The sequence below is a fragment of the Cygnus olor genome, chromosome 2 (genome assembly GCF_009769625.2).
Source record: "Cygnus olor isolate bCygOlo1 chromosome 2, bCygOlo1.pri.v2, whole genome shotgun sequence".
Taxonomy (NCBI): Eukaryota; Metazoa; Chordata; class Aves; order Anseriformes; family Anatidae; genus Cygnus; species Cygnus olor.
The window spans coordinates 45,115,183-45,137,715 of NC_049170.1; the positions used below are offsets into that span (position 1 = coordinate 45,115,183).

At 43.9% G+C, this 22,533-nt stretch overlaps 1 protein-coding gene across 2 annotated transcripts in view; it reads left to right on the forward strand.

Annotated features, from left to right (window-relative positions):
• SH3BP5 (SH3 domain binding protein 5) overlaps window positions 1-22,533 on the forward strand; it is a 48,662-nt gene that overhangs the window by 24,406 nt on the left and 1,723 nt on the right. For both annotated transcript variants that reach the window (XM_040548397.1, XM_040548398.1), the window contains exons 4-8: window positions 6,887-7,051; window positions 14,819-14,949; window positions 18,380-18,422; window positions 18,942-19,161; window positions 21,868-22,128. In XM_040548397.1, the coding sequence (XP_040404331.1) occupies window positions 6,887-7,051; window positions 14,819-14,949; window positions 18,380-18,422; window positions 18,942-19,161; window positions 21,868-22,128 (820 nt within the window). The remainder of the gene's footprint in view (window positions 1-6,886; window positions 7,052-14,818; window positions 14,950-18,379; window positions 18,423-18,941; window positions 19,162-21,867; window positions 22,129-22,533) is intronic.

Here is a 22,533-nt window from a genome sequence, read left to right on the forward strand (position 1 = left end):
GGCTGTGGCTGTTGCTTCATGTTATACCTTAGGCTGCTGCTGAGAAGCATTCATTCGACTCAACAATTTTGGCAGCTCCTCATCAAATTTTAGCTGGCAGCTAATCTGATTGTTCCCTAGTTTGGTCTAGCAAGGGAGAGGCCAGCCCCCATCCCTCAGCACTCCTTGCAGGAGCTGTTATAGGCTCTGACCGTTCTGATAGATCTTCACTGGACCCTGAACAGTGTCTTGACATCTCTCTTGAACAGAGGGCCCCAAAACTGGATGTTCCACACTATTCAGTGTGGAACCTCCACACTGAGTAGGGGGCAGTGGTAACTTCCCATGATCTGACAGCTTCAGCTGACAGTCCTTGTAACATAGCCTAGGACATGGTTTGCCGTACTTGCAAGGAGAGCACAGTCAGCTTTTTCAGCCTGGCACCCATTGTAACGGGCAGGTCCCTTTTTGGCTGGGCTGAACTTCCCGTCTGTGCTGGCCATGGGGTTATTCTGCCCCAGGTGCAAGACTCATCACTTCTCTTTGTTGAGCCTCGTGAGATTTCTTTTGGCCCGGTCGAGTTTCACAAGGTCCCACTGGGTTCAGGTTCTGCCATTTGTCCTTTCCACCACCTCTTCTAACTTCTCATCATGCGCAGATTTGCTGGGGGTGCAGCTGCGTTGGTATTGAGGTTGGTATTGGGATGCCAAACATGTTGATGTTTGGGCTGCTCTGCTTGTTACAGGAAAATGGGGGCCAAACAGCAGCACTTGGTGGCTACTTACTCTGCTGCAGTGAGAGCTTGTGCCTTCACCTTGTAGGTTTCTGAATTATTGAACCCACTGCAGTAGTGAGCAAGCCAGGTGATGCCAAAGTAGAGTGGTGGTGGTCCTGGTGTCTTCGTCCCTGAGAGAAGCTTGTGCAGAACATGGCAGCACAGCCACCAGGGTAAGAGCGATCCCTGAAGGCGCAGGTTGTGCTAGTAAAACAGGGTCTGGCAACTCTGATAGGCAATTGATGGAGGAAAGTTCCTGTTTTAAAGCATGTTGTACTTTACACAGCGAATTATCCATGGGATATTGTTAAATGAATGAGAGCAAGCCAGAATGGAAACATCTGAAACTTACTTGCTTCTGAAGAGCATGACTGGAAGCCAGTTAAGTCATTATCTGTTTTGTAGTAAGCAAGTAAGTTTTGCTGGTGGCAATTAAGCTATTGTTTTGAAGAGTAATGAATGAGAGAGACATTGGTTTCACATTTACAGACAAAGAGCCTTACAGAGCAAAGGCCTTAGGCCAGCGTGTGGCTTGCTGCTGCCTTGTTCTGAGCAGCTAATGTTCCCTTCATGCTCCAGCTTATAATCATTTCACAGAAGAAATTTGTCATGTCTTTTATTGGCAAAGCACAGAAATGCTGAAATAAAGCAGTTGTCATGATCTTGGCAGCAAGTGATGAAGTGAACCTATTCAAAATGAAAAGCCATTTTTGCAAATGCTTGAAAAAGCTCACCTTCGTTGAAAGCCATTGTGAAAGAGAAACTGCACAGTCTTGTATAACTATGTGGACAGCAACAGAAACTGGGAGGTTAGATGAAATGAGGAAGAGGAGTATGTGTCCTGATTGATGTTAAAACAGAAAATTCAAGCTGTGTGTTGTGGGGTGGAAAAAATCCTCTCTTAGGTCAGTTGGGCAAGGGCTCTGACTACAGATGGGGATTGGGGCAATAAAAGCTAAGTGGACCGAAGAGAAAATTGTATTTCATAATTAAAGAGTACAGGGTTTTCTGCTTTGAAAATGGACAAGCTGATGTGTCTGTGCTGGCCTGAAAGTACGTCTGTGTGTTGCTGCCAATTCCAGAAGAATGGCCCTGTTTAAAAAGGTGGCGTTTCTGTTTGCTCGGCTCTGTTAAAAAGGTGGTGTTTCTACATGCTCGCCACAGCCTACCTTTTCTGTTTTCATCGCTATCTTTAGCTAAAAGCGTAATCCAGCAGTTGGGCATGGCTCCCTTCTCTGCAGGGCCCTGTGTAGACTCGGAGGGGAATTGCCCATGAGGATGTATCTCCCAAAAAGGAGAGCTCATCATATCTCCCCAAAGGGACCTCATTACAGCAATAAATTAATAGCTTGTAATTACGAACCCCCGTTGGTATCCCTTTAATTTTACATTGTTATTAATTTTAAAAGCTGATGTATTTTTTTATCACAGAGCTCCACTGGTTTCTGTGAATGCTGCTACTACTGCATGTTGCTTCTGAGTATTTGGGAGCTGGCTGGGAAGTTTGAGGCTCTGCATGTTGAGGCGAGGGAGATGAGCTGGTGAGAGGAGGTTGCTGGTGTGGACAAGTCCAGGAGGCTGCTGTGACAGTGGGATTTTCCTTAGCTGAGGTCTGGGTGGTTGTTTAATTGCATTTCTCAAGGGGTCCCATGCTTTACGCTAATAGGGGAAGGGTCTGTAGTGGTCAAAACATTCACTTACACTTCCTGGCACAAAGTTCTGGTGACCAGGTGCAATGAGCTTCTGGTCACTGTGGGGTTGAGAGCTGGGGCACAGGTTCCCCAGTTCCCAAGATGTGAAGGTTTTCTCCTCTTCAGTTAGGGGTTTCGCTGGTCGAGCTCCTGACTTTTGAAAGAGATGCTCGCCTTTATGCTGATTAATTTCTATCAGGCAGCACCGACAAGGGTAACAGGCAGAAAGCTGACATCCCACTTGTCCCCAGCCTTCCTAGGAGCATGGCTATGACCTCTTCCATCAAGCTGAGTGACTGGTAGGCTTGAGATTGGGACTGTGGGAGCAGTCTGTTGGTAGTGGTGCAGAAAAAACTCGTACGTGCTGGAGGGAATTTTAAATGAAGGCTAATTATTGAGTAACTGTACTAACCAAAAAGTGTTTGAGTATCCCTTTTCAGATCGGCAAAACCACAGACCTGTTGATGTTTCTCTAATGACTAATGTATCTCTCTTTACTCTATCATTTAGCTTTTCTCTTTACCAGGCAATCAGTAAGTTGTTTAAAATGAGACTGCACGCTGATTTCAGATAACTGTTGAAACGAAATTATTTGGACTAACTCTTTTGCTTAAGTAAAAAAACATTTTGTGTTCCAGAGTAGTGTTTTCAAACCGGCCTTGTTGACTAACATTCAACAAATAGAGCTGAGAGTATTTAGGTCTGTTTCTGTTTGAGCTTTCCATTTGCCCATGCTGTTACAGGCACAAAACTGAATGTGGCTAGAATTATGGGCCTGCCTGTTTTCAGCTTCAGCTCTTAAATGTCCTACACGTCCAGGTGCTAGAGATACCAAACAACTAAAAGTCTAGCTGAATTGTAGATTTAGCTTCTGGTTTTCTTATCATAAAGAACATTTTCTTGCTGTGCTTTAGAGGCTTCATCAAAAAAGCTGCTAGTACTGCAAGCTACCATTAGGCGTTGTTTTCCTTAGGGATTTGGAAACTCGGCTCCTAATGCTCTGCAGACTCTTTGCTGGCTTAGATGTGTTGATCCCTGACCCGGGTGTCTGTGCCAACAGAAACTTTCAAGTGCTGATGCAGTTACGGTGAGAAAACTGTACTTCTCCTGGGCTCCTCTTGCCCCTGGGATCTGGTTTTACTCGAGTTTCGAAAACAGACTTGCTGGTGCAGTTCTGCCTGCGCTAGGAATGGGTCGCCAATCTGTTTTCCTGCATTTGCAAGGAGCTTCTTGCGCGGGCAGGCCCTCGCCTGCAGTGGGAGAGCCGTGGAGCTGAAGCCTCCTCTGGGACTGGGCTTTGGCGGCCTTGTTGCTGGGACCTGCCTCCCTCTGGGATGATCTTCCATGAAAATCCGTTCTGTTCTGGCACAGTTCTTCCCCGTGTCCTCAGCACTTGGTGCAGGCTGTTACCGGAGTCTTGCGTTTCATTTTGCTTTTTAAAATTCTGGCTCAAACTATTTTTATGGAAAGCTTTTGACATTTATTTGTATTTGATGCTTTTACTAGCATGGATTGAGCTTGCTGGAAGAGAAAAGAGTTCTGAATTTTCAGAGTATTCAGTAGAGAATATTTTGGGGACTACGATTTAGGCTTCTTCTGTGTCTCTTCTGTGTCCTTTGTTAAAAGCTTAGGTTAAGCCTCATTTAAAGATCCTCAGAAAGCTTTTCTATGCTTGGTGGTTACCAGGGCTTATGTTAGTGGCTAAATCAAAATATTCTTTAACCAGGTATATTCTGAATTTGTAAATTGCATTAACAGGTTGGAAACAGGCAACTGGTGACTGGGGTGGTAGGGAAACGTCATGTATCGGTGTGTGTTTTTTTTTGTTAGAATTTCTAAAAGACCATATCCATGGATTTGCACTAGGCTAATATTAAGTGGCTCAAAGAACAGTGCCGCTTTGGGATGTGCAGACCTGCGTGGAAATTCATACTTTAACGTTCTGGCTCTTAATGAAAACTTCAGATAAGATGGAGATGTGTAAGCTGACTGAAAGCAGCAAAGGGCACAGCTGGATGAACTTCTCTTCTGTGGAAAACAACAGCCGCTTCAGAAGGAGTTGCATCAAGGACCAAGGCTGAAAGGAAATCATTGCTCCAACTGTGACGACTTTGATTTCCCCCCCCCCCTTGACTCCTAATAGCTGAAAGACCTCTGACACGGAACTCATTTTTCCACAGTCACTTTGGGGTGAAATACCTTTCTGTGTGGTAAGGGAAGGAAGGAAGTAGAGCTTGCTGCTATTTCAGGACATCATAAGGGAGACTTAGTGTGCTTTATTTCCTTTCGAGACTTGTGTTTAAATTAGGTGTTCGTCTCCACCCTGCCATGGGGCAGGGAGGGAAGGGTGTTTTTTTTTCCATTACCTTTACAAGTAACGATGGCATCTGAAGTGTGAAGGTATTTGCAGCTGGTGTTGAGGATGTATAGCCAGCTGTTAGCTGGAGAAATGTGTTGATATTCTTTTTATTTCCCGTTTTGTGTCAGGGATTTTTGGCTGCTTCCCAAATGACCACCATTCCTTTACACCGAAGCCTCTTCCTTTATTCGTGAAAGACTTCATCTTCCTCAGTTTTGTATTCTGTATGTGAGTCCTTTCCTCTGCTGCAGCCTCAGCGTCCTTCTCTGTGTGTCATGACATGCAAAGGTTTATTCATTATTTTGTTCTGTCAGTCATGGCTGCTCAGAGACATTTCCCATAGGTATAAACTCAGTAATTTCCAGTTTATTTAAAAAAAATAAATCATTGAAGTGTAAATGAAAACAGTCTTCATTGTGCTCAATGTTCAGTTAATCAATTGTGAAGCTTATGTTTGGAGGGCTTTATGTCAGTGCAAAACAGCTCAAAACCACTACTTATAAATTTATGAAACATATAAAATATAGTGTAGAAATCTCAGGTAAAGACTTTAATTTTCAGCTAAATGAGGTATTTGTTTGTCAACCTTAAAAGGACTTGAGTTGCAGTAAACTTCTGACAGAGTTGAAAAATAGCAAATGACCACAAAACTTTGAATAAAAAAAGACCTGATGAAGGAAAGCAATGTGAAATGTGCACTTTTGAAAGCCTGAATGTTAAAATTGCTGACAATTCAGTGATAACTATAAAAAGAGAGAACATCTCAATCTTATTTAAAACCAGACAAAAAGAAAAAACAACAACAAAGCCAGCAAGCACTGAACACTGGCCATTTGTTTGTGGAGATTCTTTGTCTGTTCATCACAAAGTCACCCATTTTGAACATTTAGAACACGTTGCTGATGCTCGAGTGCAACACTGCAGGCTGCTGAACTCTGTAGTCTCTATTACAACTTTTGTCACTGCGATGCTATTGAAGCCTGCAGCGTGTCTGGCATTATTTCTGCCTTCTTGGCTCCTCTCCCTTTTTGGGTTGAATAGGCAAGGGCTTAGTGCTATGTTAGTGACTCTGGGGGGGCTGACACTTGGCTGTGGAAAACAGAAGTGGCTCCAGCCTGGGAGATGAGGTGTGAGCATCTTGAGGGCTGTTTGGAGTGGGGTCCAGATATTGCGAGAGCTCCTTTAAAGCTTTCAGGAGAGATGCTGGTGGTCTGTAAATGCAATCTCTAGTAGATGTTTTACTTTACTTTTTGGTTCAGAGTAAGAGAGATCCCAGCTCATTGATGGGATGGCTGCTAAGCTGTGTTTGCTTTGTTGGGCGCGTTTTATATTGTTGTGGAGCAGTGTTTGCTCTCATGGCAACTCTTCTTCGCCAGAAGAGTCTGTTCTCCCCTGTTTTTATGTTCAAAAACATTTCCTTCAAGCTCAAACTTGCTGTTATTTTGCTGAAATAACAGCAGTTTCCAAAGGGCACAGCAGGGCCTTTATCAGTGTTTTATGTGCATTACAAATTCCCTTGGTTACCCTTGTGTCTGTGTACTGGGGGCTTGCTGTACCACTTGTGTCCCAGGGATAGCAAAGTAGAAGAACATCCAAAGAACTAACTGCTACCTTCTTGGAAAAGTTGTTTATGCTTTATAGCAATGTAATACTTGCAAAACATTTCCTCAGCATGATTAATGGTCCACCAGATAAAAATCTACCCTGACCAAACTGAGGGAGTGCCTTTCTCAGTGTATTCTTGACATGCTACAAGTTTGCTATTGCATTTTTTTTGTTTCTCAGTGATTAAACCTACATCATAAGTTATTAATCACTCATCTAGGTGTTTATTTGTAGGCCATCAGCTTTGCATTTTGACTATAAACACTATGAGACAGTTCTTTGCAAATTACCTGTTTGGGTGGGAACCGGTGTCTTGGCAGTATTTACTGCAGTGAGGTAATGTGTGTCACTTCTAAGCAAATGGTTGGGAAACAGTAACACTGGAGTAAGTGTTTTTAAAGTCCTAGGATTAGCCTGGTAGATATTTAAACATGACTTGAGTTCCTTTGTCTCTAATCCCGTTTTCTCCTTCTTTAGGCACAGCTGGAAGCTCAGAGAGCGACTCAGGATTTTCAGAGGGCTACTGAAGTGCTGCGTGCTGCAAAGGAGACCATTTCACTTGCTGAGCAGAGGCTACTGGAGGATGACAAACGTCAGTTTGACTCTGCCTGGCAAGAGATGCTCAACCATGCTACTCAGAGGGTAATATAAATGCAAAGTTGCTTGCCTCAGCATCTGTCTTTTCCACATTTTTTTCCTCCTTTAGGACATGGTGCTAGTTTGTGAAAGACCAAATTTTTCTGTTGGTCCGGATGCGTGACATGTAGGAAGTGAAGCCTGAGACATTTGGGTTGCTACTGGGACAAACTATAGTACTGTCATTCTCTATCTGACTTACTGGTAGCTAGAGAAGTGGCTCTCAAAAGAAAAAAATCCCCGTCTACGTAATAGGAACAAACAATGTCTTCAGGCATATCTGCGTTTGGAGCTATGCCAAAATAATTGCATAGGGTTGGATATTCCTGAATGCATTTGTTATGGAAACCCTGACTGTGGAGTACCAGGGATATGTTCCAATTTTAGTATAACCTGTTCTCAGCATGGAGTAAATTTCAACAAGACAATGTTTTTCTGGAGTGTGTCTGCATGTGGAATTACTCAAGAATGTGTGTTGCATTTTAAGCTTGCACACTATTCTGTTACAAATTGTCTTTTAAATTTAGACAAGATCTTATCCTTCTTTGTAAGGTCTTTTTGAATCTACAGAAAAGATGCTCTAACAATGAAAGGCAGTATTCATTTCAGCAGCTGTCAAGAAGATCTTCCCTGTCATTTGCCTTGCCTCTTTTTTTTTGCTTGTCTGTTTAAAAAAAAAAATGCAGAAAGGTTTTTTTAACATGAAAGAAACAAAAATCTAAGTTAAAAACCTTTGTTCTGTCAGAGCTCCCCTGATATGCCAGTGAAGCTGAGCTTGCTATTCCAAATGTAGTAAGCGTGCCGTACAATGCTCGTATTGTCTTGCAGTCCTCAATGTGTTAGCTCTGTTCTGTTGCAGAAGCTTCTCAGTTATAAAAAAGCCTCTATTTCAGAGTGAATTGTAAAAACCAGCTGTCAGAAGACGAAACAGGGAACAAAAAGGATGTTGGCTGTGTAGGGGAGAAATGGAAAACCTGGCATATAAATAAATAAAACACAAAAATACTCCAGGGTATTGTTTGTGTTACTGTCCCCCTTGTCATAAGGCATTTGCAGATCTGGTACCCACTGTGCATTTTTGAAGTGAGACCCAACTTCGTGCTCTGTGTGCGCACCAAGACACCAGCAGCTGTCACTTTTCCCTAGTTGTTATCCTTGTTTGATATGAGCAAAGTCCAGAAATGCATACACAATCTTTGATTCTAAGAGCAGATAGGTAATAAGTCTGGAAGCATTTAAGGAGTTTAGGAGTTGCTTAGAGCTTCTGGCTTCTGAACTGCTGAGATGTGGCGGGGAGTGATGGCAACCACATATCAGCTGCCTCTCTCTAGCTGACATAATGAAAATCTGCGTTGTGGTGCACAAGGAAAAAAGTGCTGGGCATCTCGAGAGTTTAAGTGGATTCCTCTTTTCCTTGGATATTTCTAGGGGATCCCAGTGTCCTTCTACAACCCTTAGTGCTTCCCTGACAGTCTGCAGCCAAGAGGACTACACCTGAGATTTGCAGACCCAGTGACTTAGAGCAGAAGGTGATTTCTCACAGTGTTATGTGGAGCTGGTGGTGTTCACGTTTATCATCACCGAGTGCAAAACATCTAGTTGTTAGAGGGCAGATTCAAACCGTGACGTCTCTGATTGTTGCAGCTGAGCAGTAAATAGGAACCTTATGTTTATACACGGCAGATGTACAATCTCCTAGGCACGGGCTGAATTGTATAGAGCAGCTGAGTGCTCCTTGGATGGAAACTGTGTTATCCTACTCTTGCTGGTGCTTAAAATAGTCTGGGTAAACTGAGTTCCCAGAACGCATGTATCTGTGCCTTTCCAGGATACAGTAGGTTTCAAAAGAATTACATGGAAGTTTGTCTCCTGATTTTCATTAGCCATGCTGGGGATCTCAAGGCTAGGGGCAGAGCCAACAAGGGGAAAAATAAAAATAAAATACTGTTGGAAGTGTTGACTGAACAGATCTGGCATTAGTTTTTTGGAGCGCTGACTGACTTTTATATCCTCTTTTAGGAACAGAGTGAATGTGTTCTTGGTTTCAGTGCATGCACTTAATGGAGTGCTTAGGGTTCAGTGAGGTAAACAAAATAGCTGGGGGCTCAAGGAGCAGAAAACATCATTAGTCCCTACCAAGCCATGAATGAAAACAAGTTGGCAGATGAGATCTCATAGAACAAAGGTACCTCTTGGCTGTTGGTGTTCTTGCATACTCAGATCATTAGCTGTTAATTACATTAGAAATTACTAATGCTAAGTAATGTTACTAAGGGTGAAGGCTGGGCTTTAAAAAAGAATTCCTCTGTTTCCACATAGCAAAATCACTCTTGGAGAAAGTGCTAAAAACAACTTTAGTTGCACTAACCTTTTTTTGGATTTGCAAGGTTTTTTGCCTGTACTTGTAAGTGACAGATATATTGGACAGAATAATCCTGTGCTGTGCTTTGTACAGCAATGAATCACGTGTAGAAAAGCATCTCTGGGCCAAATGTCAGAAGTGGGTTACTAATTCACTTGTTTTTATATTGGTAGAGATGTCAGGCAAGAGTAAAGTGTTTTTATTTGCTATTTTAAGGCAGAGGTAGCAGGCCCTATTAAATTAATCTAAAATTTGGAACAAATCCGAGCCCTACAACAGCTTGGTAGCTGACAAACAGTGCAAGAACATAAGGGAAAAGGGTAAGCAAGAGAACAAATGAGACACTTTTCTTTTTTTTTTTTTTTAAATATAAATGTTTATGGAAATACTGCCAGGTTGCTTTTGCACTTGACCTAGTGGCTGTGGACGAAGACTTGTATTCCAGGGCACTGAGCAGGAAATGCTGTTTGCAGACCCTTGCTGGAAGGAAGTGGAGCTAAGGGCTGCACGGTGTAACTGCTTTTTGATTTCTTCATGGATTAAAAAGCTGCTAATACTGCTATTTCTAATTCAGCAGTCTAACAGGATTCTGTAAGCAAGCCTTTTGTATCCACTGAAATAGAGAAGTCATCTGTGTAAACTGATTAGAAATGGAAATGTTGCAGAAACGTTGCCTCTCCTGGATGGGTTGGAAGCAGGACGTGTGGAAGATACTTTTATTTGCAGAGCAGACATCCAGCATGAGTAGGTACAGGGAGTACGGGGTGTCAGTAATTTTTTTACCTTGTATTTTGAGCTAGGTTTCCAAAAAAGCAAAGGAAGCTGTGTGTTTAAATAGATGCCAGTCTGCCTGTGAAGATGCAACTGATCCCTGCAAGTGTATGTGCTTGAGCTATGTGCTGACCACAGAGAAGCGCAGGGCTGTGAAGCGATCCTGCAAGTCAGGCAGCTTCTTTTCCTTCCTTGGCTCTTAACCTGCTGTATGTTTTTGGATAAATTCATGTGTTTTTTTCTAAAAGTCCATTTCTCAACAGATCTGATATGGCTGTAATGACACTTAGGCTGGGATTTAGCTCATCAGTTTTAGGTGTCCAGAACCTTACTTTGTACATCTGAGTTAGCTGCTTAAAATTCCCTTGTGATCAAAGGGAGTCTGATCATCAAGCTGTTGGTGTCTGGAGAACAATCTGCGTGACCAGATGAGGATGTGCCCCGTGAGGTGAATTTTCTGTTGATTATAATGGAAATGCAGTCACCTGGCTTGCACGTAGGCAGGTCTGATGAGCTCTTAAGCTGCCTGGAGAAGAAGTGCTGTTTGCTGTTAAACGTTGGCTTACCGGTGTTTTAGGCAATTACAGTTTATCTTTAAAATTTGGAGAATATGTTTTGGTTGTGGAAGTGATGTGTTTGTGCTAGTACCTGTGGTCATGATGCTGTAGTTTGTGGTGCAGAGCACCGTGCTATGTGAGGGCCAAAGGATGGAAGGTTTTGGAGGGATGAAGGGCAGAGATCTTGGCATTTATTCTCCCATAGAAAACCATTCTTGTACATAAGTATGTACAAAAGGGAAGTATCAACAGAGCGTTACCTGAAGTTTGAGACAAGTTGGAGCAAAAAGGAAGATTCTGCATGAATTTCAAGAGAAACTGCTAATATCTAATTGCTGATGCAATCTGCAAAATGCTCTGCTTTTACAGTCTTTCCTGAGATATGTTCACTTCGTAAATTCTGGCAGGGAGAAGAAATGTTTTGGCTCTGGATCATGAAACATTTTTAAAAGGAAGGGGTGAAGGGAGAGCGAAGAGGGAGGAGGCATGCTCCCTCTTGGTATAACTTGGCTTGTGAAGCTCCCTTTGATATTACACCGTGCAGTACCATCTGTCAGTGTAAAATGCGTGGGTACTTCATGATGTGGAGAGAAGAGATACTTCCTACAGATAGAACTACTTGGAGAAAAAGGGGGGGAAAAGGCGATGAAAGAAACAACAAAAATACCCACAGCCTTCCCTGCCCTAATCTCTCCATCCCTTCAGGCTGGAAGTCAAATGCAGTATTGTTTCTATTCTTCCCTCTAATATCTTTATCCCTTGTATCATTGATTCTGCCCTTCTGGTTTACTGATCTTGCATTGGCTTACCTCTTTTATTTCTAATACTTCTAGAGAAGTCATCAATTTAAATTTTGGAGAAAGAAACAGATGTCCAGAATAATTCTCTGGCTCAGATGGTCAGCTTTGCTCAATTTCACTGATAAATGTTTCTTTTGCAGCTGCTGTTGTTACTGAAATTTTCCTGGAGTCCATCTTTGACTTCAGCTCATGCAGATTTCTTGGCTGGGAGGAACAAAGCTACTTGTGCAGACCTATTCACTAATAACATATATTCTGTACTGACCTTCCTTTCCCAGACGTCTGGGTTGGAAATAGAGGGTAGAGGAGGGAAGAGGAATTGACTGATACCCTTCATGGTATTTCTTTTCTTTTTGTTTTGCAATAGTTGCATCCTGTTGCCTGGGCTACCTGGGAGGGTGAGTCCTGCCTGGAGCTGGTGATCTAGTGATAAAGGATAGGTGTGAGCTACAGAAATGTCCAGTGAATGCGTGGGCATGCTGGAAGCTCATCTAATCTGGGTGTTTCTGTGTAACAGTACATTTCCCCCCTGCTGGGTATGAATGGCAGGTACAGTGTCAGGGGGAGAGGTCTTATGAGCCGTCTTAATTTGGGCAGGTGTCATCCTCATGCTTATCTCTCGCTTTTTTGAAGTGATATTATTGCATCTGTGATGGCCTCAGCAAGGTTTGTTGGTGGAAGCACAATAACATTAACTAAACAAAGCAGCTTATTCAGAAAGTGTGACCAAAAACTTGTTTAGGAGTCCATGTAAGAATGTGTTTTCCCCCCAGCAGTATTGCTGGGTGTAATAAAGAAAAAAAATCCTTCTTTCCCACACGAGCCTTATCTGTCTTCTATTAAGACATTTTAAAAGGTAAGGCTTTTCCCTAGCTTGTCTTACATTGAACCTCCTGAATGTAAAGCTGGCTGCATGGTTTGTATGTCTGTTTCCAACCATGTGCCCTGACAGTTTCTGTATTTAGAGGCTGCTTGGCTTTGGTGGAGGAGTGGATCATCTTGTGGTTCCTTCTTGTCTGAATGAAACGCTTAAAAGCATCTTGGCAGTAGAGGGATCTCCATGGAGATACCTCTGTGGGACAGTCTTCAAGTATTGCAGAACTGCGTCTTTGTCCTCAGCCTGGCACCTTGAGCAGCTCTCCTTTGGGAAGGGCATGCACTGCCCCTGCCCTCTCCCCAGGATTGTATGGGTAAGGTGAGCACAACAGCACAACGCCTATAGGAAAACCAGGGAGCGGGGGGGATGGCATTCCTTACATCACCCATTTCTCAAAAGGATGAAGTATACAACCTGTTTTCCTTTCCCAAAAGGGTAATGAGCGTGGGTGTATATGGCTGGCAGCAAGTTCCGTGTTTTGTCAGATAGTTTGAGGTGTTTACAATCTGTCATCCTCAAATCCCAGTTTTGCAGGGGGAAGCATTTCTGTGATGTTTGAGATGAAAGATGTGCAAAGTCAACATGGTGCTCGACGCCTAACCTGTTTTAAGTCCCTGGTGCTGGTAGTACTTAGGTGGTTGATCCCAGGTATCAAAGTCAATGCTAATTTTGCCCCAAGAATGGATGGCAAGGATTGACATCTAATTAAAAATTGGCAAATTTCAGCTGCTCCATTATTTTGTAGCTTCCAGCGTTTTTAAATTGCAGTTTCATTACCACACTACAAAGAAGGCAAACCAGCTTCTGTGCAGCCTTTGGAGACTGCATTTTCATTTAAGACACTTACATGCTAAAACCAGCCTTGTCTGACATATTTCACCAGGGAAAGTCTTCACATCAGCCCAGCTTTCTAATGTTTCAAGATGAGGCTGCAGCTTGTTTTCAGGATGCAGGAGAGTGTGCTATGAATCTGATGGATTTTTTTGACCTTTTTTCCAAAGCTTTTGCCTCATTTATATGTGCAGCAGGGTCTTGAAGTGGGCTTATGTGTTGAAGAGTGCTACAGTTGAGTATATTATTTTTAAGTAATCAGAAGAGCATTTGGAAACCTTTCTTCCTCATAGTTCTTTAGCAACTTTTGTTTAATAATAAGTGGTGTGTGCGGATGAGCAGCTGTGGCCTCCAGTTGTGGCAGCAGGAGCTTCCAGTTGTTGCTGATGCAGCGCAGCTTTGGCCTGTGGCAGTTTCACTCTTCTATTTAGGTATCAGAAAGGACAACATACCGGTTCTCCGGAGCAGGCTGGCACACCAGGCAGGTGAAAGTTGACTGTGCTCTTTTTCCCTAGTTAGTTTAGCCTGAGGGCTGACACTTTCAAGAAGACAGAGCTGTGAGTGAGGTTTTTCAAGGTAAAGATACTTTGAATTTTTTTTCTCTCTGTGAATCTAGGAGCATAGATGACATGTTCTGGTGGTGGAAGCCAGCTGGAACAAATGTGCTTGAAGCAGTTAGTTTTAGGGCTGAAATATTTGAAAATTTAGTACTGGAGAAAATAGGTCCTGTCTTTCTTTTTTGTACAAATGCCTTCAGAGTTGAAGGAGGGGGAGTGTGGAAATCGCCTGCTTTCTCCTTGCTGCCAGACCCGTGGAGAGGTGTCACCAGTTTTATTACTTTAAACAAATCAGTTCTGGATCCTCTCCGATAGTGCGTTTAAGGAAAACGCATTTTCTGACTTGCACCGCAGGCAGCTCAAATTTGCAAAAATAAAAGTACCCTGGATAGAATTTCTGGGAAGGCACAACTATGAGATGCCAGCAGAGCAGCTAATGAAAGGACATTTCCTCTTGCTTTCGCAGAACTTTCGCAGAATCCTCCTCATTGCTTCAAAATGCCCTGGCAGTGAGTGTTTATTTATGAAGTTTTGAACAAATGGCTGCTTGAAGAACTTGCTAGCTTGTGTGTAGTGCAGTAGCCTGGATGGCTGGGTAAGGCTCAGGGCCACCATGGAAAGTGGCTGACACCCTGGGACTGATGCGTGTTACAGGGCTGGTCATCAGTGTATCATCAACTGCCCCCCCCCCGCATTATAGGGGGTCAGCTCGTGGCCCAAACCTCTGTGTTTTCGATGTTGAAAGCATGGTTTGAGGCTGGCCAACTCTTTAAAGAGGAAAGTCAGTTTTCTATCCTCCTGCAAGCAGGCTGTCTCGTTGGACATGCTGTCTTCTGCTGTTTTCTGGTGACTGGTGGTTATGGTGAGGGGACAGCCTGAACTGCGTTTCAATTCTCTCACCCCTGTGGTTGGGCTTCAGCCCTCTCCTGACTGGAGAGATTATGAAGATACTGTTAAGCAAAACGATCACTGAGTCTTGCTACTCAAATACTTGAACATTGTCTTTTCTCCCTTGAAGGTCATGGAGGCGGAACAAACCAAAACGAGAAGTGAATTGGTTCACAAGGAGACTGCAGCCAAATACAACGCCGCCATGGGAAGGATGAAACAGCTGGAGAAGAAGCTGAAAAGAGCCATCAATAAATCAAAGTAGGTTTCACATTTGGAGATGAGTTTAATGATCAAGTCTGCTTATAGGAGATACTGATTCTGTGGGGTTTTTGAAACTCGTGAAAATGTGTTGCCCTTTACAAGACAATTGGTAGAAGAATATTTGTCCTTGCATTTGTTGTCATCTTAAGTGTTTTTTTGAAGCACCCGACTTGATAGATTGGTGAACTAAGTGAGATAAGAAAAGTTTTCTGGGTATGTTCTTAGTTGTGTTCTTGTGCATTGAACCCTTTCGTGACGTGTGACTTGAGAAACAGGCATATGGGATTTCACGTAGATGCTGCCTACAGAGCTGCAGAGCTCTGTGCGTGGATGTTTTGCAGTTTAGGATTTTTTTTTGCGATTTAGTTCTTATTTTTAGTTAGGAAGGCAACAAGGCAAGTGACAGAAACCTGAAAAGTGTGAGACTGCATCAGAGTAGCATGCTGTACATCAGACTTGTTTACTTCCTAATGCTACCGTAGCAAAGCTGTGTGAGAATTGTTCTTGGAGAAGGAAATAGACTTCAGAGAGCATAGCTAAACAGTAAATGTCACGAATAAATGTGTGTGCATTTGATGAGCAGTTTTGCTCTGTTGCAGAGAAATAAAACAGCTTTTTGCTCAGAATCCATTTAAAATTTTGGCCCTGTTTACAACCAATTCTTAATCCTCTTTATATTTCGCAGTCTTTCTTTATAGTTCCAGACTGTAGCTTGTCTAAACAATCTGCTTGCTGTGTTTAGCTTTTAATCCCTCTATCTTAAAAATGATTTTTTCATGAAATTGGTCAACTAAAAGTCTATTTTGATTGGTGTTTGCTCAATTCAAGACAGGGTTAGCACTTCTCAAAGAAGATCCAGGCATGTTTGCTAAAACAGTATAGCAAAGTGGCTTCCTAGAATGAGTTGCATGCTGTTTGTCTGGCACTGCACAGGGACCGTGCAAAAATATCATCAGATCACGAAATGACAGATTCCTGTAGATAAGAGCAATATCTGAGAAGTGGTTTGGCTACCAGGAGTTTCTTTCTTACAATAAGATTTAAAGTAAAGGCCCTGGTAAGTTGTCAGTGGGCTCTTCTATACCTTTTTTATAATGATTATAGTGCTGAGCCTGATGCATCAACTGCCTCTTGTGTGATTTGTCTTTTAAGTCTTCATTTTCTTGCTGAAACTACCCTTGCAGTGATGATGTTGTGTTGTTTTCTTCAAAATAAGGAGATTTTCACCGGTGTGTGGAGGGATCCCAATGTATTCCCTTTTGTTTCACAGCAGGGATGACAGCATAAACCACTTAGGTAGGATGTTCTGGAGTTTCTCTCCAAAAAGGAGAAACACCAATTATTGTAACCTAGTATCAAAATGGAAGATGTCGAATGGCGTAAGCAGGTGTATTATTGTGGATGTATTGAAGTCATACTACCTAGGGATGTTGGAAAGGTGACCTGTCTCGCAGCATTGCAATTTTCACACAAAGGAAAACTGAAACTGAGCAGAAAACATTAGTGCTGTCAAGTGGCTACATAAACTGGGAACTGAGGCTGTTGAATTTGCAGCTGCTTGTCTTGCAGGGCATAACTGGCAGGTAGCTGCTTTTCATGGAGGAGTTAATAACAGCAAACTGCTCTGTTCTCCTCCCTGGGCCATGTGGCACAGGAGGTTTGCCTGCAACACCTGTGCATTTTGGGATCACGTTGTCCAGCCTCTCTCTCCCAAACCCATGAGCAGACATGCTGACAGAATTGCTGTTTTCCATGCAAAAAATAATTTGCGTTTGCTCCACGCTTCAGTTTGAATTAAGATGCTTAAAGCATTACTGTTCTAAAGTAAGACCAGGACAGCCTGGAGGAAAGTCACTTAGATGATTTGCCCTGTAAAATTGATGTGTGGATGATTACTGGATTGTTTTGGTTTGGTTTTGCTTTTAATTTTGTTTCTGGGTCCATGCTTGCGAGCTCTGAATGTGCTAACGGCTGCATGTTCTTAACATTCACCAGATCTTATGGCTCAGCGCCACTGAGCTGTAGGACGATGAACTTGTCTGTATTAGCCAGTTCTTGGAAGTCACTTTCTGCTCTGGTGACTTGGGCAAAGTGCCTTTCACTCTTCTTGTCATCTACTTTAAAAAGCACTTTGAATGACTCGTGGGTTTAGATAACTGGTGATGAAGGACGCCGATCGCCTCTGCATATCCCTCGCCCTGCTGTGTTGTGGGCCTGGTTTCAGTAACTACAAGGTGGCGGATGTAAGAGAAAGGAGTGACCCAAGGAGATGTGAGGCCCTGCCCTGCTAGTGCAGTGCTCTCTGCTCTTCAGGCTCGGTGTCGGGTGCCTGGGTGGTTGTTAGCGATGGGTGAGGAAGAGTGCTCGTGTTTGGGCTCCTACCTGTCGTGGTGCTGCATCCTTGTCCTGGCTTGGGTGTCTTACCTGCCAGCATGGCTGCTCGTACATGTCTGTGTGTGGGTGTGTATATATATATGTGCATGCACAGATACGTATTTACACCACACAAACGCACACATGCTCGTTTGCTGATACAAAAGGCTTGCGGAAGCTGGTGGGAGGTCAGGATTCAAGCCTGGCTGTGCCCTCCCGGTTGGCACCAGGATAAGAAAGGGAGGCGTCGTTTTGTCCATGCCTGCACTCCCATTGCTTTGAGGTGGGGCTGTAGGAGCCCTTTAACTGTGGGATCCAGGCTCCCAGCTGTGACAGCTTACTACACCTGGAAGGTCCATCTGTGCGGACTTGGCAGGGCTGTGTCCCAGCAGAGGGAAGGCAGAGGTGCAATTTGGCTGGATCAGTCTCACTGACAACATCGTATAGTGCTTGCTTGGCTGTGTGCTGCTAGCGAAGTTAAGGGGGGCTGATTAAAAAATAGGACCTATGAAATAAACTAACCACAGAGAAATGAGAACAGGTTATTTTGTGTATGACTGTATATTGAATTCAACCCAAAAAAGCATATAGAATTGCAAAGCCAGAGTTTCACATTCTTGAGTTCTGGTGCACAGTCCACAATGCAGCTGCAGTAGGATTTACAGCAGAGGCAAGTGCTGTTTGCTCAGGGAAGTGTTATTTGCTCAGAAAAGGTTGCTGTTGGTTACAGACAGGATGTCTGTGCCTGAAGCTGGACGTTGTATTTAAATATTGCAGAATCTAGGCCTGAGGGAATTACATTGTCAGCTCTAAAAACTGGAATTTTGCTATTTCTTTAGGTCAAAAGACCCACAAGGAATAGATGTGTTGGGGGGGGGGGGGGGGGGGGAAGCTGAGAGCACCTGTAGGTGTTCTATCACCTACATAGTAGTCTCTCAGGATTACACTGAAACACAACATAGCTCTGTTAGTGCTGTGAGGAGAGCAACTCCCACTCTAGTACTCTGTGTTTTGTCCCAGTGGTTGTAAACAAATGTTCTTTGTTTTTTCACAGACCTTATTTTGAACTCAAGGCGAAGTACTATGTCCAGCTAGAGGTATGTGCATAGTTCAGATCCACCTCAGACTATTTACTGCTTGTGGTAAATATTGAAATTGCACATAAAGTGCTACAAGAATAACCGTATTGCATTTCTGTACAAGACTAATCCCATTCCAAACCTCTTCAACAATTTGCTATGCACATTTTAAAGGTAAAAGACGTTTTGTTTCTTCATGCGCAGTAAAAGCGCTCCAACTCTGTTTGAACCCTGCTGCTCATTTTCAGAGTTGAAAAAATACTGTTTGACTGTCTTTGCTTCTCGTCTCTGGATTTCCCCCGCCCCATGTTTTATGCATAGGGCTGATCATAGTACTCAAACATTACTCAGATGTGAATTTCAGGTTTTGGAAGAAGTGGGATGTCAAGCCCATGGCCTGGGACATGTAGCTGGATGGGATCCAGGGGGTGCCAGCCCAACAGGGGCCTGTGAGGTGGACACGTAACAGGGAACTGCATGCTGTGTGTCCACGTCGTTCATAGTGAAAGCACGTCTAATACCTGTCTTCCTTCTTAGCAACTGAAGAAAACAGTGGATGACCTGCAGGCAAAACTCTCCCTGGCAAAGGGAGAGTATAAGACTGCCTTGAAAAACCTGGAGATGATCTCAGATGAGATTCATGAGAGGAGACGGTCCACTGCCATGGGGCCCCGGGGATGTGGTGTGGGTGCTGAAGGAAGCAATACCTCTGTGGAAGACCTGTCAGCAAGTAAACTGGAGTCAGACAGTGTCTCAAGTGAGTACAGAGCACTTCTGTGTCTCGGAATATCCTGTGGGCATTGTAAGAAATGTTGAAATTAGTTGGCTGTTGTGGGACTGGTTAATTTACATTACCAGTTATTGCAGGAGTTTGTATTCTTCGACAGACAGTTTTCAAGGGAAAGATGTATGAGCTGAAGTGCAAAAGCTGTTTCCTGTTGTTCTTTGTACAGTTTGTAGGGCAGGAACAAAACTTATGCATTTGAAATCCTAATTTTTAAGCCACCGAGGCTGTTTTTGGTGACTTGGCTGAGACGGTTGTGGGCTGCTCTAGATCGTTCAGCCAGTTTGCTGAGGCAGCGGTACTGGTTTGAAAATAAGCCCTCTGGTTTTAAAATAAAGCCCTTGTATTTGTGGTGCTAGGCCCGTGGCAGAGGGACAAATGCTGTGGCCGCAGTAGTACAGAGAGGTGTGGTGCTCGCACAGGAGGGCTGTAAGGATAAGCTCCTTTGCACTGTAGGATCTCTTGCCAATACTCTTGTTTCAGTAGAGCATGTGTGCTTCAGACAAAGGCAGCGAAGAAACAGCTCTGTGCTAATGCAGCGTACTGGGGCTCTGTACAAGAAATGTTTTTCTTGGGTGACAGCAGCAACTGAGCAAGCCATAAGCCTGGTTAATGCGCTTATTAGTAGCACTGGGGGAGCTTGGGTTGCAAAAACTGGAACAGTCCATGGTATTTGGTTTGCTTTTGTCCTGGCTTTGGGTGAAAGTGGATAGATTGATATTGCACGTAGCCCCATTTTTTCTTCCCTCCTGGATACTTTCTCCCCTTCTTGGTGCAGAAAGTCTTTTTTGCTGCCCTGTCCCACCAATCCCAGTTCAATCTGCGTTTCAGCTCTATTTCTGCAAGCAAAAGTCTAGGTCAGAATTGCAGGAGTTCATAATTTCATGACCCCAGCACCCGAAAGGTGCAGTTCTTTGTCAACAGTGGTGCATACCAGTGCCGAGGCTGTGTGTGCCCAGAGCTGCCGTGGGCCTGGGCTGACTTCAGTCCTGTGCAGTGGTGGGAGCTTCATGGTGTGCTAGAGCCCCCTCACTGTGTATGGTGGAACTGGGACCTTCCTGTCACAGCAAACAATTTTGGTGTCTGGGCTAGTTGGTATGATGTGGCTTCAGTGTGGCTTCTGAATTCCTTGAAGTCCCTAGGTTGTGTCCCTATGAGTAAGATGGGGATTGGCTCTTGGGATGCCCACAGGTGCTCCTTCATTGTGCAGAAGGCCTCCCAGGAGACTTGGGTGTAACAGAGTCGAGGGTTTCCTTTCAGGGGCAGTGTGATACAGGTGGAAGGACTCCAGGTTGTGTCTAGTGTCAGCATAGAACTGGGTTATGGTAGGGCAGAGCTAGCAGCCTGCCGGGCACAATAATCAAAATAGCCACGAAAGGTTAAGCTCTCATGTTGCAACGTGGGAAGTTTCCATCAAGGCCCTTTTATACCTTTTATATATGGTTTCTGTCTGCTGGAGTTAAATAAAGCAGCATCAGCAAGGGTTTTCTGCCCTAGCAGATGCTCCTGTGGGGCATGGTAAGCTCAGATGGCAATAAATAAGCTATAGTTAAAGTTTTGCTTGCTGTAGACTAGCTGGTGTCAGCGCTCCTGGCCAAGTAGATGACTCCTGTAATGGGAAACATCTCTTTCACCCTACCTTCTTTGCCTTCACCTCCTGCAGTTATCTGTATTGCTTCCTACATGTTGATAAAACACAGCAAGTGAAAAGAAAGGCCACTTTGCAGTCTTGGATTTGACATCTAAAAGCAAAACAACAAAATCCAAACCACAACAAACTGTCTCTGAGAACTAAATGCCATGGAAGGGGGCTCAGGAAAGTGGATAATGCTGGTTATCAGCTTTGTGCTTTTGAAGCCTTTTTGGTCTTTTCGGTCAGTTCTGCAATGTGTAAATACAGTCCTGCAATCTGAACATGCAGCAGAAAGAGGCTGGACATCTCTGAAATAACCATGGTGGCAGCTGTCTCCACTTGCCCCCTTTGTGTCCGAGTGGTGTGCAGGGATAACAGGAGGACTGCTTTGAAAGATTTCCGTTGAGCCATTTCGTTAGCACTGCCGCTTTGCTCCTGCTCTTCTCTCGAGTTGGTTCTGAGCCTCTCTGACAGCAGGAATCGCGAGGAAATATAACTGAAAATAACCTCAGGTCATCATAAATGTCTTGCTATTTCTGGGACTTCTTCAGACTGGTGTGATTCCAGCACACATTTTGGTTGTGCAGAGGCTGATGCATGTAAGAAACCTTCTGATCCCAGTGAGACTCCTGGAGTGCAGAAAGCCTTTGGTTCGCAGGTCCCCATCCCGCAGTGAGCCGAGACTGAAAAATGTTGGTTTTTAGCAAAATCTACACCCTGTATCTAGTACAAAATAGAACCTTCATTAATGAATTCCTCCTCCTGTTGCTAGCAGCTTTATCTAGTCAGTTTGGAGTTTTTGGTTTGCTTTAGTTAGAGTTCAGGTAGGAGCAAACGTGATTGGGGAGAATGATACAGGCGAGGTTTGTTGTTGTTTCCATTATTTGTTGTGTAGTGCTCCATCCAAAAAGAAATATTAAGAGTTTATGTTGGATTTTAACTGCAAAAGTGGGAAGATAGGTGGAAGCAGTCTGCCCCTAGAGCTACGTCTGCCTTCTAATTAGGGAGTAGGTTTGCTAATGGGAATGTCTCTTTCACCATTGCAGTGGCTTCTGAAGTGTTTGAGGATGACAATGGCAGCAGCTTTGTATCCGAAGAAGACTCAGAAACTCAGTCGGTGTCCAGCTTCAGCTCCGGTCCTACGAGCCCCTGTGAGGTGCCCACTCAGTTTCCTCCCGCAACGCGACCTGGAAGCCTGGATCTGCCCAGCCCTGTGTCCCTCTCTGAGTTTGGGATGATCTTCCCTGTCCTCGGCCCCCGAAGCGAATGCAGCGGTGCATCGTCCCCCGAATGTGAAGCTGAAAGAGGTACGCACAGCTGGATACGCCCTGGGCCAATGCTTTTCAGCTTTATAAAGGGAGCAGGAAAACCCTCTCAGCTCCCCTAGGCATGTCGCAAGCTCACTGAGCTCTGACCCTCTGGCCGCTTCCTTGGGGAAGGCACTTCTTGAAGGCCCTGCGTGTCCCACAGTTAACGATGACATCTAAATGCTTTAACTGTTCTTCTGCTGGCTGTGCAGGTTCCCCAGTTTTGTCTTAGTGCAGCAGAGTCAGTGCAGCAGTCTCAGTTCGAGGTTCCTCAGAAATCAGTGATCAGTGGGATTCTGATGGTACGCTTATTTTAAGGAAAATTCGAGTTTAATTTTTAATTGCTGTCCTGCTTGCTGAAATTCCTGCTTTTCAGGGGGTAAAAAAATAAATAAGGTGCCAAAA